Genomic DNA, 19,230 nt, shown 5'->3' with positions numbered 1-19,230 from the left:
CAACACCCTCTGCCTCCCTCGGTCTCTTGCTGCTTCTCTGGGGTTTTCTTTTTTTCCGCCGTTCATGATGAGCTTTTTAAAAGCAAGTGTTTCTTTCATATTGTGGCTATTTTTAGGTAATATTTAACTCCATGCTACGAAAGTGACATTGATTTTTATTATTATTATTGTCAAATTGCTACTTTTTTGTCATTAGAATGTGAATTTTTTCCTTTTCATATTTTGACGTTAGTCTTGTAAAATTACAACTTTTGCTGACAACTTTTCTGTTAATATTTTTGACTTATTCTAGGATAATTACTGATTTTTTTATTTTGTACTTTTGGTATTTTCGTGTTAAAAGCAAGTGTTTCCTTGTGATACAGCTTTTTTATTGTGTTTTTTTTTGTATTTTGTATTATTGAATATTGGTGTAACTAATATTGTGGGTATTTTTTATGTAATATTTAACGCCACGCGACATTGATTTTTTTATATAAGTTTATTCTTGTAAAATTTCTACTTTTTTTGTCATTAGAATACGACTTTTTTCCTTTTCATCTTTTGACATTAGTCTTGTAAAATTATAACTTTTGCGTATAACTTATTTTTGTTAATATTTTGACTTATTCTTGGATAATTACTGAATTTTTTTTAATTTATTTTGTACTTTTGGTGTTTTCGTGTTAAAAGCAAGTGTTTCTTTGTGATACAGCTTTTCTATTGCGGAGGTGTACCTAATGTTGTGGCTATTTTTTATGTCATATTTAATGCTACTAAAACGACATTGATTTTTATTATAAGTTTATTCTTGTCAAATTGCTACTTTTTTTGTCATTAGAATACAAATTTTTTTCCTTTTCATATTTTGACGTTCATCTTGTAAAATTTTTATTTTTGTGTACAACTTTTTTTAAAATATTTTTACTTATTCTTGGATAATTACTGAATTTTTGTTTATTTATTTTGTACTTTTGGTGTTTTCGTGTTTTTTTGTGATACATCGTTTCTATTGTGGAGGTGTACCTAATGTTGTGGCTATTTTGTATGTAATATTTAACTCCATGCTACTAAAATAAATTGTATTACAAGTTTATATCAGTTTATTATTGTCGAGTTGCTACTTTTTTTGTCATTAGAATATGATTTTTTTTTTCCTTTTCATATTTTCATGTTTGTTTTGTAAAATTACAACTTTTGCTTATTAGCGTAAAATTTATTTTTTGTTCATATTTTGACTTGACTGATTTTTTACATTTTGTACTTTTGGTGTTTTTGTGTTAAATATAAATGATGTGATGTGCCGCGGGCTGAAAATGGCCTCTGAGCCGCACTTTGAACACCCCTGTTATGAAAAAAATGAATGCATTGTCTGGACAGTTTGAGTGTGTGATCAATGTGAGAGATCAGTATGGAACTTTTTTATCGTATTAGCCTGAAAAAGCCCGGAATAAAAAAGAGTTGACACGAGGCTAAAGATACAATTAAGCTTTTGACAGGCGCTAGCAAAGCTACCATTAAAAAAATGACAAAAGTCCAATTCATTATGAAAGAGGCCGAGGCATTTGAACAGATTTGCAGCGTACTTTGTGATCTGAGTTTTTTTTTTTTTTTTTTCCAATCTTCGCTCTGCATTATTCACCGCACACACCTCCCCTGTTCCCTCCACTGGCGCCGTGTTCCTGCTTCATCTTCTCCTCTTCTCCTGGACACCGTGTGTGCGGGAACATCTTGGCGACAAATGTACGGGAATAACTAAGAGGAGTTCTCTCCGTGCCGGGCTGCGCCGCCGCCGTCATCACGTCTTATAAGTCAAGAAAACTCCAAGTTTGCAGACTTCCTCCAAAATGAGGAATCAGGACCAAAATCTGACCCGAATATAAGACGGACATTGTTGGATGACTTCACTGATACTAAAAATAGCATCATAACTGTTGTTGGCCAACTCTCCAGGTCACTGTGTGAGTGACGGGAAGAAAAGCTCTGTTTGTTGCAGGGAATTGGTACTGTTGTATACATTTCTGCATCTCAGCTTTGTGATATAGTTCCCCCATTTGTTCCCATAACATTAAAAATAACCAATATTGTTAAAAAAATTATTTAATTTTTAAACTATATGCTACAAAAATGTTATTTTCCCTCATATTGTATTGAGTTTATTGATAAGAAAATTATGTATAAATTATTTATTAGAAAATGCTACTTTTTTCTCAATAAAATAAAAAAAATAATTTCATATTTGGACTTAATTAATGTAAAATTACTAATTATTTTTTTTACATTGAGCCAAAAATACAATACATTGTTTTGTTTCTCATTATAGTATGACTTTAAAATAAAACATATTTTTTATTGAATATTTCAACGTTATGCTAATAAAATTGCATTATTTTTTATTATATAATTTGAAAAATATGTTATTCACATTAAATTATTACTTTTGTTTGTTTTCTTCTTTGTTGTTATACTAGGATTTATTTAATTTATTCAAAATATTTTTTAAAGTTATTTCTTACTTAAAATTATTAATATATTTATTCTAATTCTTTATTATTTTTTTGTGATTTAATTGATGTTATAAAAATTATTTAAAAATTATTTTCCGCAAGCATATTTATTCATCAAGAATGCTGTGGTGTTCGGATTTCAGACTAAATATAGTAAAATAGTTGATTTTACTTTTATTCACGTACCCCCCCTGAAAGTAGTCAATATTGAACAAGCTTTTTTCGCCACAGTGCCATCTGCTGGCGTTAAAAATACACCGCACGCTTGTTTTTAACGCGTCTTCCTCAAACCACGCTTTGTGTATTTACCTGCTCGGCACCCTTCTTTTTCTTCTTCTTCTTCCCCCAGCAGCCAGAACTTTCTCCGTCGCGGCCGTTGGCGTCACAGAGGAGGCCGTCCAGCTCCTCCAACCCCCCCTGCTGACCGTGGGAGGTCTCGGCGGCCAAACGATACGACAGGTTCCTCAGGATGCAAACGCAGTTCTCTACAGTCTGAGTTGCGGGGACGAGAGAAAGAGATACGGGAAGTGTGAGATCACGCCGCTTTCGGACACAGCGGCGTGTTTAGTACGAGGGTGTCATCGAATCGGCAGAGTGGAAATTAACCGAGACGAATCATCCGCCCTTTTTGCCGCCGCAGCGCCGCTTTACACAAAAAGCGTAATTGAACACACTCGGGAGAGGCGGCAAACAAAACAAGGTCTCACTCCAGCGAGCCGCCGTCACATGAAATCGGCCATCTTGCGTAGAAACATGCACAGGTTTACGTCGTATTTCCTGTTAACAGCGACATTTCCATCTTCTGGGTTGTGTTCCTTTGCGCTACATTGATCCTGCGGTTGAGTAAATAAAGACACTTGTACCTGATCCATCATCAGGTACAGGTACAAGTACAGGTACAAGTACTACGGCCCCTAATGCAATCCGACTCCATGTGTTTCATGGTGCAATAATCACAGTAAAAATATGTGTTAGTATTGGTGATGATTCAAGAATATTTGTTATTTGGGTTTATTCTGTAATAATCCTGATAACAGTTATTCAATTATTGGAAATAAATATATACTAATTTTATAAATTAATCATATATCATATATCATATATGTATTATAATCATACATGTATTATATAATTTAAATGTAATAAGTATAATAATTATATAAATAAATATATAACAAAAAATATATAATATGTATATTTATAATATGGAATTTTATTTTATCTACATGTGTTAAAATAAAAAAACTAAATAAAATCTAAAATAATATTTACATAATTAGTATGTAAATTAATTATTCATGTAATTATTATAGGTTACTAAATTAGAAAAATACATATAAATCTAATAAATTAAACATAATATTCTATGTTTTATTTAACAATATTATTTTATGTAATAAGTATAAGAATTATAAAAATAATATAGAACAAATAATTTAGCCTTATGTATATTAATAATATAAAATGTTATTTTTTTTACATTTTTATATATGTATATAATATATAAAAAGTAAATAAAAGCAAAAATTCAAATATTTACATAATTATTATTATTTAAAACATATGTTAAACATATGAGTTCTTAGGGTTTATACTGTAATAATCCTGATAACAGTTATTAAATTATAGGAAATAAACATATATTAATTTAGTAAATTAATAATAGACAATATGTATTATATATTTAATATTTTACATAAGTATAATAATTATATAAATAAATGTATAAGAAATAATATATAATATGTAAATGAATAATATGGAATTTTATTTGAAAGTGCATTTAAATATTTTTTAAAAATTTTTAAATGTCTACATAATATATACAAATAATACAAAAACTAAATAAAAGCAAAACTAATTTACATAATTAGTATGTAATACAACATATGAGTTATTTGGGTTTATACTGTAATAATCCTGATAACAAGTATTAAATGACTGGAAATAAGTACATATTATAATTATTATATTATACTTATAATACAAATCTTATCTGAAATAATGCTGTGTATTTAATGACAACGCTCGAGTGCTACCAATCGATCAATATAATTAATATTCTTGTTGTGTAGTGATCTTTAGCGTACCTAATGTAGTGTCCTCGCCAATCCCCACCCAAGTACTTGTTAAGAGCACCATATTATTAGACCCCAGCACACAATCTCCAGCAAACCTGCGGACGAGTCCACCGACCAAGGCAGACGAGGCCGCTGCGGCTATCATTTATGGCTATTCCGCTAATAACCACCAGCGTGTTCACCTGCCAATCAGTCTTTGTTAGCGAGGCCGCGCCGGGCTGCAGTCAGATGGCAGAGAGAGGAGCGTACGGATAAACAGTGATTAAGGGAGGCCATTTAGAGCCAGGCGGAGGGAGGGAGGGAGGGATGGAGGGATGGAGGCCGACCGGCCGGCAGACTGACAGACAGGGGAGGGGGAGACCTTGAGAAGTCAGCCAGCCACAACAATCAGTTTATGTGATATCGACTGGGCCACACATCTCCACACTATGGGCTCCGAGCAGGAACATCACACACTTGGAGGCGGTCAATGAAGGAACCGACTCCATACGGCTTTCAGGAAGTGAAATATAAGCTTCTTATTTGTCACTCCAAAGAATGAACACACAAATGCGGTTGTTACGACGACCAAGAGTGATGTTTGGGTTTAGACACATGGAATCCAGAAAATGATATGTAAATGTTACACTTGGGGGGGGCTAATAAATTGACACTAAAAGCACAAATACTGCGGATTTCAGAAAACAACACATGGAATGATGCAGCACTCTACAAGAAGTAATGAAGTCTGTAAAATTAAATAATAAAAAAAAAAATCCCAAAATTGTTACAACTAGAATGATGAAAATTGTAATATTAATGATGATAATAACAACAATAATAATGGTAATAATGATAAAGATTATAACAATAATGATAATAATGTAAAATATACAATGTGATAATATAAAAAACAAAAATTTAATAAAAGCAAAAATAATATTTACATAATTTACATGTAAATTAATTATTAATGTAATTATAATTGATAACAGTTATTAAATTATTGGAAATAAATATATATTAAATTTAAAAATTAATCATAAATGTATATATATATTATATAATATTTAACATTTTGTAAGTATAATAATAACAAGTATAATAAGTATAATAATTATATATATATATATATATATATATATATATATATATATATATATATATATATATATATATATATATATATATATATATATATATATATATATATATATATATATATATACACACACAGCACTCTACAGAAGGAATGGAGTCTGTAAAATTAAATAATAATAAAAAAAATCCAAAAATAGTTACAGCAATAATGATGAAAATTGTAATATTAATGATTATTATAATAAAGGTGATAATAATAATAATGGAAATAATGATCAAGATTATAACAATAATGATAATAACAATAATAATATTACAATAATAATAACAGCAAAAAGGGGTACACATTTATAAGCTTAATAGAATAATATATAATTATATCTATTAATAATATGGAATTTAATTAGAAAAGTGCATATCAATATATTTTAACATTGTTAATACATCTACATAATATATTAAAAATACAAAAATTTAATAAAAGCAAAAAGAATATTTACAGAATTAGCATGTAAATTAATTATTAATGCAATTATTATTGATAACAGTTATTAAATTATTGGAAATAAATATATATTAATTTAATAAATTAATCATAAAACTATATAATTATATAATATTTAACATTTTCAATAAGTATAATAATTATATAAATAAATATATAACATAGAGTTATACTCTACAAGAAGGAATGAAGTCTGTAAAATTAAATAATTTAAAAAAAATCCAAAAATTGTTACAACTATAATGATGAAAATGGTAATATTAATGATGATTATAATAATGGTGACAATAATTTACAAATGTAAATAATGGAAAGCTATATTTCGATTGATGTAAGAAATGCACTGTAATGTTTCATATATTTCCCCAAATAAAAAAAAATAATAATAATAATAAAAAAGATCCGGGTTCACACACCTTACTGTCAATCTCACTGCTGCCTAGAGAGGTCTGGATGACGTAGAGCAGCGCGTCTGTCAGGCCGTCGCACTCCCTCATCCTCCGCCTCGCCTCCTCACCTGCAGAGCTGACGTTCCTTGAAGAAAGACATCGCGAGACAAAGTGGTCAGCGTGTGTTTGTTTTTTTTTTTTTTTTTTTTTTTTTACCAAAACCGGAAAAAGACGGAACCCGGAAGAGGGAACGCTGGTGACTGTGAGACAGATATAAAGCTGGCGCCTCGCCCGAAGCTAGCTAAACTCACGGAAAAAAAAGGGAGCATTAAAATTCTGGCTGCATCTCAATCTACGCCCCTGAAGGCTTGCTTCGATTTAAAAGCACTTGACTCACGTCCAATAAAAGACCTTTTATTTAGACGCTCGGTGGCTGAACTTCACAGTCAATCCTCACGCCGACGCTGCTTTGATTATTCCTCGGTATCACTCCGTCGTATTATTAGCACATTTGCCAATACCGTTCTGAGAAATGAAGAGTAAAATGGTATTGTAATGACCCTTTATGTGTATTTATATGTATTATGTGATGTGTTTGCGCATGTTGTTGAAGTGGGGAGATATGTTCCTGGGTTGGGAAGGAAAAAGGGAACGGACAGGAAGTAAGCCAGAACCCGGATGTTAGTTAGATAGTTGTAGGCGTGAGCTACGGCCGCAACAGTAGCCCTTGTTAAGAAGCTTGGTTCTTTTGTGCAATAAAAAAACGGTTGTTGTTCGGTATTTTAATATAAGTATTTTAATATGAGGAAAATATCTTTGGTAAGATTGTAGATACGATATCATCAAATATACCATATGTTGCATAATATAGTCCGACCCGACTTCATTATGTTAGCTTGCATAATCAAATACAAAAGCTGCATAAATATGAAAAGCATGTTTAAGGCCTTTTAAATGCACTTTTTTAACGTTAGAGCCCTCCAGACATGGAATAACACCCCTATAGTCACCTTTATGCTTGTACTACCCAAAAATTTCTTTGATTTAAACTTTTAACCGATTTTTTTCAGTTTATTACTCACAATAATAATTTTAAAAATGCAGTATTTTTTCTTGAATTTTTGAACTTCATTCTTCTTAATTTAAAATGTATTAATTACTTTTAAGTTACAACTTTTTGTTTTATTTCATCTGTGCCCTACCTTCTCCAAAATGCATTGATCAAATGTTGCTGATTACCCCCCCCCCCAAACAATATATGATGTATCGTCTGCAGAACGGTGTGCAATTTATCACTCTGCTGCAGAGACAAAACAAGCACCTTTCTTTTTCATTATTTAAAAATGTGATGCTTAATCATGTTCTGTCTTTCTTCTCACTGGGTAATTATTTAATGACGCAAGGCTAATGAGTCAGACTGAGTTAATGAGGAGTGACATCAGATAGGACAAGCTGCGAGGCTCTAATAGGACGCTTAAAGAGTAGAGATAACCTGTTCAATTTCAGCTTCGACTTTGCACATTGCGGCGTCGGAACAGTGAGGTCACTTCCTCTATTTTTGGTATTTAGATCTAGATCGTTCAGATCGGATGCACAACTTAGAAGATAGCATTTTTAGTATCGGTAAATAGCAGTTTCAGATGTGTAGACTGCATTTAGAGGTGAAAACAACATGAAAATCATGCTATACAAGATATGCTATTTAATGAATTAATATTTTATTTACACACTCCCTTACTACTTTACGGTTACTGCTTTACTATTTTAATCATGCATCATGCAAATGCAAATCATGCAAAAAATGAAAATGAAAAATTAGAATCAACAATATATAGCGATATACAATTTTTTTTATTTAATTTTACTTTACTTTTATGTCAAAAAAATACTTAAAATGTGCTTAAATATGGCCTTTTTTTAGTATCAATAGGTCATCTTCATGCATGAAACTGCATTATTTATAATTTATATATTCCAATATATAATTGATATATTTTAGGAAAAAAAGTGATAGTGAAGCCGTGTAATCCGAAGTGTTATTAGTAACGTCCATTAAAGCCAATTAAAGGACAAAAAATTGCTAAAAATTGCTAAAAATACCCCCAAAAATAGTATTAATAATAAAAGTGAAAAACTTTTTTGGACAAAAAAATACAAATATATAACTTTTTATAGAATTATTTGCAACAAAAATGTGCAAAAAAATTAGAATCAACAATACATAGCGATATACTATTTTTTTTTTATTTTTTCATTTAATTTTACTTTATTTTACTTTAACTTTGTCAAAAAAATACTTAAAATGTGCTTAAATATGGCCTTTTTTTAGTATCAATAGGTCATCTTCATGCATGAAACTGCATTATTTATAATTTTATTATTATTAGTAGTAATTTATGTTGAATTTAGGTTTTGGTTTAACGCCCATTAAATGAGCCCCCCCTCAATTGTTGTATCTTTCATATTTCACATGGACTTGACTTCGACATCCTGCCATTTAAACAGCAAGCGTCTTTATTGGTCCACGTGAAGTGTTTCCACGCCGTTTCCCCGCACCGAGCGACTCTGCACGGCATTGTCAGTTATGCAAAGCGAGCTTGTTTTCCCATTAGCATTCAGGGCTGGGGGAGAATGACTTGACCTTCTCCGGGAAGCCAGAAGCGGCAGACGTTAAGTTTTAATTGAGTGCTTGTGTCTTCCTCGCACCTCATTCTCATCACAACAATAAAGAGTTGACCTCATTTCATAGACTAGTCAAAGCTCTGTGATCTCTTTATCACGGCCGCCCGCATGATGAATGGACTGCGCTGTTTGCTATCAATACATTTCCATTGTCTGCTCTGCTCTTAAAGGGACCTCGCCGCACCCGCTAAGTCGCTTGATAATTATTTGGATTTGTTAGCGTTTGTGCTTTTGTCATGTCTGCCAGATTAATTAACAGATGGAAATACACAATATCATCGAGATTTATGTGCAAAGTTGTGGCGAACATTGATATAGACGTGTCGTCTCGTTCCTCGCCTTTGAACGACTCGTTAGAAGAAATTGTTGAATGTCAACAATCCTCGACAAATTGATACAGTATATTCTATAAGCTGTTTGTGGATGATGTCATCACCTAATTAGCATAATAGAATAGCAAAACAGAATAGGAGTCCTTATTTATAGATGGAATATTTTTGTAACATTTTTTATTTTTTATTTTTTATTTTTTATTTTTTATTTTTTATTTTTTATTTTTTATTTTTTATTTTTTATTTTTTATTTTTTATTTTTTATTTTTTATTTTTTATTTTTTTTATTTAAATACAAAACAAAAACAAGTGAAGTGGAAGAAGTGTGGCTTCTTGAATCTTCATTGAATATTATATTTAATTAAAATTAAAAATTAAATGTATTAAATTAAATGTAAAATTAAAATGTATTTATTTCCAATAATTCAAGAAGTGTCAAATAATAATATATTAATTTATATATTAATTTACATAATGATTATGTAAATATTCTTTTTGCTTTTATTTAGTTTTTGTATTTTTAATATATTATGTAGATGTATCAAAAAAGTTAAAATATATTTAAATGCACTTCTCAAATAAAATTCCATATTAATATACATAATGATATATTATATGTTATATATTTATTTATATAATTGTTATACTTATTGCATTTCAAATATTAAATATTATATAGTAATATAATTTTATTAATGTTATTAATTAATTTATTACATTAAGATATTGAAGCAACACTACGAGAATCTCCTCCAGTCTGTTACTACTAAACACTTGACTAATTATGTAAATATTCTTTTTGCTTTTATTTAGTTTTTGTATTTTTAATACATTATGTAGATATATTAAAAATGTTAAAATATATTTAAATGCACTTTTCAAATTAAATTCCATATTAATATACATAATTATATGTTTTTTGTTATATATTTATTTATGTAATTGTTATACTTATTTATTTCAAATATTAAATATTATATAGTACATATAGTTTTTGTATTTTTAATATATTATGTAGATGTATTAAAAATGTTAAAATATATTTAAATGCACTTTTCAAATTAAATTCCATATTAATATACATAATTATATATTATTTGTTATATATTTATTTATATAATTATTATACTTTTTGCATTTCAAATATTAAATATTATATAGTACATATAATTTTATGATTAATTTATTACATTAAGATATGAAAGCAACACTACTAGAATCTCCTCCAGTCTGTTACTACGAAACACTCGGTCTTAGAGGAAGAAACGACTCCCATTTCGTGTGGAAATATGTCATTTGGCTCCGTTTATCGTCTTATTATTCATTTCCCGTCCATTTCCAAACAGTAAATGTGTACAGGAAACAACATGAACATGAATGAATGGTCGGCAGATGGCTTTCTAATGTCACTCAAAGTACAAATGACCACCGAGTGACTTGAGAGCAGCTGGTGTGTGGTGGTTCCACGTACGTGTGTGTGTGTGTGTGTGTGTGTATGAAGGGTCATCATCAGTTGTCTCCAAATTCACACAATCCAAAAACACGTAATATTAATTAAATCATTCATTTCCATTCATCTATCAATGAACTCTTACTTCTGCATGTGTGTGGGAGTTTTAGTGAAAACAGAAATGTGTGTGTGTGTGTGTGTGTGTGTGATCCCGATAAGCCCAGGAATAGAACTAGCGACAGTAAAGTGTACAGTATGGAAACAGCAGGTAGTTGTTTTTTTTAGCCCATCTTTCTCTTTCTTCACCTTGGCTGGAAACCAACACCCTGCAGGGAGGTAAACACGACTGAATGGAGGCTATGGAGGATATTGAAAGGCTTTCACAGGAGACCAAGTGTCTGGCATGATAAGTATATGTGTATAGTCTGTGTGTGGGGGGGTTCGGGGGGGAGGGGGGTAATCTCGGCAATTGATTATACAACATATGAGGAGATGAGTATCACTAGATGCTTGGCCTCATTTGACAACAGTCTCATTAAAAATAATTACAATAAAATGTAAACAATTATTTTTACATTTTTAAAATTAAAATTACAATTACAATTAAAATGTTATTATTTTATTATTTTTTTAATTTAATTTTTATTTATTTTATTATTCTATTATTTTATTATTTTATTATTAATTAAAATGTGTATTTATATATATATACATATAATCCAAAAATATAGACAATTAATTCAATGATTCATTAACTTAACATAACATTTTAAAAATTCAAATTAAAAATCCAATATATATAATCCAGAAATATAGACATAAAATAAAATCCAGCTGCCAAAAATAATTCCACTAAAATAAAAAAATGCTGCAAATAAAAATTTTTTTAACTTAAAATTAAAATTAAAATTAAAATTAAAATTAAAATTAAAATTAAAATTAAAATTAAAATTAAAATTAAAATTAAAATTAAAATTAAAATTAAAATTAAAATTAAAATTAAAATATAATCCAGAAATAGACAATAAATTAAATAATTTATTAATTCAACATAACATTTAACAAAATTAAAATTAAAAATTCAATATATATAATCCAGAAATATAGACATAAAATTACATAAAATGCAGCTGCAAAAAATAACTCCACTAAAATAAAAATAATGCTGCAAATCAGTTCCACTTTTTTACAAGATTTGTAAAAATAATGTTAAAAAAATAAATAAATCAACTGCATAAAGCAGTTCCACTTAGTACAAAGCAGTACTCAAATACACTAAACTAAACTCCTGCTGCATAACAGTTGCATAGTTAAACTGACACAAAGAAATTAAGTCAAATCAACTTGAATTGGTTATTGTATGTAGTTACAGAGGGAAAAATATTCAATATGCCTAATCTATACAAAACCGAGTATTGCACAAATAAAATAAAACAACGGTGTGTGGGATCGGTGGCCTTGAAATCATTTTTTAGAAATGTTCACCAGCTGGGAACGCCAAAGACAAAAGAGCTTGAGAGAAGCTCTGCAAAGTGCATCAAGTGAGGATTAATCCTCAAACTGCTAGAAGGAATCCGCGGTGTTAATAAGTCCCAGATAAAGTGAAAGCATCCACATTGTGCTCAAATAAAAAACTGAAATTTAGTATTTGCATTGGAAATGCGATGCGTCTAGTTTGAAACGTAGGCTAATTTTAGCTACGCAGGCCAAAGACGACCTTTACAGCGAGAAGCTAGACATGAAAGCATCTTTCTGGGTGATGCTGCTTTATGATGTCGAGCTCCGACAACCCAGAAGGACCTTTTTATCAGCACAATGCATCAAAAAAGAAAGTCTGGAAATACCAAGGACTTGGATAAGTGGATGAGATGTTGCCATGGTTACCTGCTGGAGTCACTGCCAGAGAGGCAATGAGCTTAACTCTGCACAATTGTTTTCCGCCTTTACATACTGTAACATGCACAGGGCATTACACGTGTTATGCTCGTTTTTTTTTTTAATTATTATTATTATTTTTAAGTACGAAGAATGTCGGATGGGCAAAAATTATATAAATGTACATAATTTTATGTAAACATATTTATATTATTGTTAAATTATGCTCAGCGAATGATATAAATAATATTATGAATAAATAAAATAAAACAAATAATATTATATAATAATATTTTTAAATATGTATTTTTATTAAATTATTAATAAAAATACACATTAAAGTTCCACTGATCTATATGAGAAGGGGGTGTCCAAAGTGCGGCCCACAATGACTCAAGAAAACAATAGCAAAAATTGGAAAAACAGCAGGAATTTTACAAAGTAAAAATATTGGAAAATAAAGTCATAATATTTGGAGAAAAAAATCTTACGGAAAAAATATCATAATTGTCCTAGAATAAAGCTGTAATATTTGAAAATAAATTCATAATATTTGGATTAAAAATAATCTAATGGAAAAAATATAATTGGACTAGAATAAAGTTGTAATATTTGAAAATAAATTCATAATATTTGGAGGAAAAAATCATCTCATGGAAAAAATATCATAATTGTACTAGAATAAAGTCGTAATATTTGAAAAATAAATTCATAATATTTGGAGAAAAAAATAATCTAATGGAAAAAATATAATTGTACTAGAATAAAGTCGTAATATTTGAAAAATAAATTCATAATATTTGGAGAAAAAAATAATCTTATGGAAAAAATATCATAATTGTACTAGAATAAAGTCGTAATATAATGAGGAGAATAGTAAAATTGTATTATTACGGGAAAAAATTAATAAAAATTATGTTATTAATTATATTATTAATTAAAAAAATTAGGGATGTCTGATATTGGCTTTTTTGCCAAAAACCAATATACCAATATTATCCAACTCTCAATTTTCGATACCGATATCAGCCGATACCAATGTGTGTAACATAATGAATATTTTTTTTTCATAATCGGGAAAAAAACCTGATGCGAATATCAACACATATCACATTTATATGCTGATAGTAATAATAATTATTTTTTTATATGCTGATAATTATCAGTAGGATGATTATCGGACACCCCCCCAAATTTTATTTTTTTTTTCTTGAAAGTTTGGACCCCCCTGGCATATAAAGTAATTATACACGACCATACTGTACAGAAGGTAGTATGCACTTTCCTGTCAAAGTGACTACTGGAGAAAGTACTGCCAAAGCTAATAAAACCATGATCAATTATGCATGCTGCTGTAGTATGTCTGCAGGAAATCAATAAAAACCAAACCGTCATTTCTAAACATTCTCCATCCAAGTGTAAACACATGCTTTGTCGAGGGTAAAGATGGAGAAAGGAGGAAATGAGCCGGCGTGTATTTTTTTTTTTTACCTGAGACACCCCGTAGCGTTGCGCAGCACCTGGGAAGTATGAAGCTGGAGCTTGCGGTCGTCATGGTGATTCGGGGAGGAGTCCCAGTTGGAGTTGGGGATGATGACGCTGTTGGTCAGAACAGCCAGTGCATCTTGGATGATTGGCATTTTGAGGGCGTCACATGATGACAGGTTCCAAAGCACGCCTGTACATAAAAAGAAAAAAAATAATATTTTTTTAATATATTCATCAATGACTCATTCCAAGCATGAAATGTGTTCATTTTGTTTGAATGCTTGGCTTTTCAACCCTACTTGGGTAAGTAAGGGCAGCACTCTTCTATTTGCTTGTGCCGACTTGACATTTAGAGACATTTTATGGAATTTTAAGCAGGTGAGGTGTCCCAGGAAAAAAATCATTTGGTTGGATTTTGTGTGAAGTTATAGTTTATCACTCTTGATTTGATGGATGATACCACAATAGGCTTTGCTACTGCATTAATGTTGGAAGATGTCATAAAATGGGACATAAAATGGCATTTTATGACCAAAAATTGGATTTTATTACTGACAATTTGAGAAAAAAAATTCAGATTTGATCATTTTTACACCATTTAACAACCAGATAATTAATTAATTTATTAATTAATTTATAATTAATAAGAATTATTAATTTCACCAAAAAAGCCCCAAAAAACTCCCAAGCTTTGTATATCTATTATTGACAAAAAATGAGATTTTTTAGATTTTTAATAAAATTATTTTTTGCGTAATTTCGTCGATCATCCACAATGAGACATAAAGACATAGGTCTGTTTTTTCTGTGTGTTATAAAGTTATAAAAAGAGATAAAAAGTGACACTTTGTAATAGGATACACCTATGCTGCCTTCACAGACCTCTATTAAAATCAGACTGCTGGATGCCAAATAAGCCGACGTGGCCACACGCACACGCACAACTGTTTTTTTCCTTGAGCGTTGAAATTTCCCACTTTGTTCGGCGGTCCCTGAATGCACCATAGTTGCTTATAAACACAACTTGTAGTTTTTGTACTTTAAAATGTGTTTTCCAGAATGAATGTAATCTAATAGTAATAATAAGTCACTTTTATTGCAAATGGAGATCCAAAATCGGCAACATTAAGCTCGAGTGAGGGTTTGGAGTGGGATCCATCCATCCATTTTTTATTATATTTGTATTATTTATGTTTTTGTGTAGCATTCATGCACCTGTTTATATCTTTATGCTTGACTAATTTTTTTTTTCCTTGAGCGTTGAGATTTCCCACTTTGTTCGGTGGTCCCTGAATGCACCATAGTTGCTTTTAAACACAATTTGTTGTTTTTGTACTTTAAAATGTGTTTTCCAGAATGACTGTAATCTAATAGTAATAATAAGTCACTTTTATTGCAAATGGAGATCCAAAATCGGCAACATTAAGCTAGAGTGAGGGTTTGGAGTGGGTTCCATCCATCCATTTTTTTTATTATATTTGTATTATTTATGTTTTTGTATAGCATTCATGCACTTGTTTATGTCTTTAGGCTTGACTAATTTTTTTTTTTTTTTGAGATTTCCCACTTTGTTCGGCGGTCCCTGAATGCACCCTAGTTGCTTTTAAATGTAACTTGTCATGTTTGTACTTTAAAATGTGTTTTCCTGAATGAATGTAATCTAATAGTAATAATAAGTCACTTTTATTTATGACAATAAAGGAAGTATATCTATGTAGTACATTATAACAGGTACATTCATGATACTGTAAACATTGGCCAGTCTATGCATTTTTCCAACTTTCCAAAATTGTGCAAAAGTGCAATTTCCCTATAATACTTTACTTATTGCAATAAATACAAGCAGTACTGCACTGCATGACAATGATGAAATCCATAAAAAGATATCAATCCAACAAGAGAGGCGCTGAGTAACAATTTAGTCGGGCAGGAACAGATTGAGACAAAAGATTAGAAAAAAAAGTCCTTTTGTCATGCCACGTTTAAACAGGCTGCCATAAAGTCACCACGCCTCATGCATCTGTCACCAAAGTGGCACGTCACACATGCAAATGACAGTTTTGGAACAGGAACCCTGCAGAGAAACACACAGTGAATGCATCTTTGCAGCTAGCTAGCGTCGTTAGAACTAGCGTCGTTATAATAGAAGCCGCAGAATACATTTCATGTCACAATGTGTTCAAACACTTCATGTTGACTGAGTACACACACACTCTAAACTCCAAAAAGTTATAAATACGCGTTATATTTAAATAAATGCTAAAAAAAAATCACAATAGTTACGAGTGGCGCCAGCATAAACAGGAAATACTTGAGAGAAACGAGGACAAGGAAGGCGATGACCTTCGCTGCTGTTCGGCGCCAGGCAAGTGCTCCGTCCTTTGTGTGCACGTTTCCATGGCAACTTTTTTACATCAATTTGCGCTAATCAGCCTCTTGTTTCAGCTCTCAAGTCCGCCTCTTTCTTCCATCTCTTGCCGTGAGTGCTTCTTGCAAACGTTTAGCATTTTTTAACAAAATAACAATATAACTGTTTAATACGTGACATGACACCTGAACGCATCCCCGGCGTGGAGAAACGTAGCAGCACTTAAATATGGATATTATATTTCAGTTTGATGTATCGTTTCGACTACACTTTTTTCCATCAAGTCTCTGCATCACTCTGGTGTGTGAGTGCTAGGAAGAAAAGCTCGTTTGGATGAATAAAGTCTCATGTTATTGACACAATAATGGCAAAAATCCGCTACAAATAACTAATACGCCCATAAAAATGTCAATTTTTGACATTTTGACACACAGGCCGCACGGTGGACAAGTGGATATCATATTTGCAACACAGTCAGAAAACCCGGGTTTGATTCTCCGCTTCGGTATCTCTGTTTGGAGTTTCCCTGGCGACCAGCCTATCGACCAAAGACAGCCGGGATAGGCTCCAGCATACCCCCTCCACCCAATTAAGGATAAGCGGCATAGAAAGTGGATGGATGGATCCCACTCCAAACCGATTTTGGATCTCCATTTGCAATAAAAGTGACTTATTATTACTATTAGATGACATTCATTCTGGAAAACACATTTTAAAGTACAAATACGACAAGTTGTGATTCACAGCAACTATGGTGCATTCAGGGACCGCCGAACAAAGTGGGAAATCTCAACGCTCAAGGAAAAAAATTTTTTTAGTCAAGCATAAAGACATAAACAAGTGCATGAATGCTATACAAAAACATAAATAATAAAAATATAATAAAAAATGGATGGATGGATCCCACTCCAAACCCTCACTCTAGCTTAACGTTGCCGATTTTGGATCTCCATTTGCAATAAAAGTGACTTATGATTACTATTAGATTACATTCATTCTGGAAACACACATTTTAAAGTGCAAAGTTGTGTTTCACAGCAACTATGGTGCATTCAGGGACCACCAACAAGTGGGAAATTTCAACGCTCAAGGAAAAAAAAAATTTTTAGTCAAGCATAAAGACATAAACAAGTGCATGAATGCTATACAAAAACATAAATAATAAAAATATAATAAAAAATGGATGGATGGATCCCACTCCAAACCTTCACTCTAGCTTAATGTTGCCGATTTTGGATCTCCATTTGCAATAAAAGTGACTTATTACATTCATTCTGGAAAACACATTTTAAAGTACAAACACGACAAGTTGCATTTCACAGCAACTACGGTGCATTCAGGGACTGCCAAAAAAGTGGGAAATCTCAACGCTCAAGGAAAAAAACATTTTTACTCAAGCATAAAAACATAAACAGGTGCATGTATGCCATACAAAAAATCAAATGTTTTCTGTGGATAAAAAAAAGGTTTATTATGCCAGTTTTTACCACTTACATAAGTATTTTTTAATTATATTTGACTGTAGGCCGTTAAAAACCTTTTGGAAGTCAATTTTTTAAATCAAAAGATTGAATTTTACCAACTAGTCACCCTGGATTTTCACCCCGGGTGTTACAGTCCCACCTGCGAAAGCCTGTTATTATATTTTTTGGGTGACTTTAGTGTGTATATACCATGAATATACAGTACACATCCACACCAGTGTAACCATTAAGGGCACGGAGCCAAGTTAAAGACAACATATGTAGGTCAACCCCCCTCGAGACACTCAAACGTGTGTTTCTTAAAAGGTTAGCGTGTGATTGCAATCAGGTGGCGGGTATAGAAAAAAAAAATAGAGGCTGCAGTGTTTTCTGGGACAAGGACGTCGCGTCTGCCATTGTGTCACGTCGTTGGCCAAATTCAGGTCCGTCACACACGATCGCACACACATCTGCCTGCTCAAGAAACATGGATCTACCGTGCTTCACTGAGCCCACAGGACCCTTAAAGGTATTGCAGTCAGCCGACCAACAGACAATGACATCATAGTGGAGCTCTTCCAATGTGTGTGTGTTGATGTGTGTGTGTGTGTGTGTGAGCCAGAAAGTGTGTGTGTCCTCCTTTATCTCCTTCTCTCTAATCCTTCTCCCTCTCTCTCTCTCTCTCTCTCTCGCTGCTCCAACTGGGTCCCTCCAGACACATGACAGACAGTTTCCAAGGAGCTTGGTGGTTTGGGGGAAATGTGGAGATGATTGCATGAATTCATGAATAAATGAGAGTAAGTCTTGTAAGGGTGGGGGGGTGTGGGGTGGTGGTGGGGGGGTGTGGGGGTGTGCTGGGCCTGTTAGGACTCAAGTGGTAATGTTTTATTAAACAGCCTTCATCTACGTTGGCTCCACGTTGAAGTTGTTAGCCACCGGGTCAGAACCTTATGATGAACAAAAGCAAAACGCTGGAGCCTATCCCAGCTGTCTTCAGGCGAGAGGCGGGGTACACTCTGGACTGGTGGCCA

General features: G+C 31.8%; 1 protein-coding gene across 5 annotated transcripts in view; it reads right to left on the bottom strand.

Annotated features, from left to right (window-relative positions):
• The window catches only part of ctnnd2a (catenin (cadherin-associated protein), delta 2a), a 224,416-nt gene that overhangs the window by 43,229 nt on the left and 161,957 nt on the right, over positions 1 to 19,230 (bottom strand). For all 5 annotated transcript variants that reach the window (XM_058060561.1, XM_058060564.1, XM_058060563.1 and 2 more), the window contains exons 15-17: positions 14,372 to 14,558; positions 6,569 to 6,686; positions 2,796 to 2,978 (exon numbers count right to left, since the gene is read on the bottom strand). In XM_058060561.1, coding sequence (XP_057916544.1) covers positions 2,796 to 2,978; positions 6,569 to 6,686; positions 14,372 to 14,558 — 488 coding nt within the window. The remainder of the gene's footprint in view (positions 1 to 2,795; positions 2,979 to 6,568; positions 6,687 to 14,371; positions 14,559 to 19,230) is intronic.

This window comes from Doryrhamphus excisus, chromosome 21, assembly GCF_030265055.1.
Source record: "Doryrhamphus excisus isolate RoL2022-K1 chromosome 21, RoL_Dexc_1.0, whole genome shotgun sequence".
NCBI classification, from domain to species: domain Eukaryota; kingdom Metazoa; phylum Chordata; class Actinopteri; order Syngnathiformes; family Syngnathidae; genus Doryrhamphus; species Doryrhamphus excisus.
Note: the sequence above shows the minus strand (reverse complement) of the source record. Positions and strands in the feature narration are given on the sequence as shown.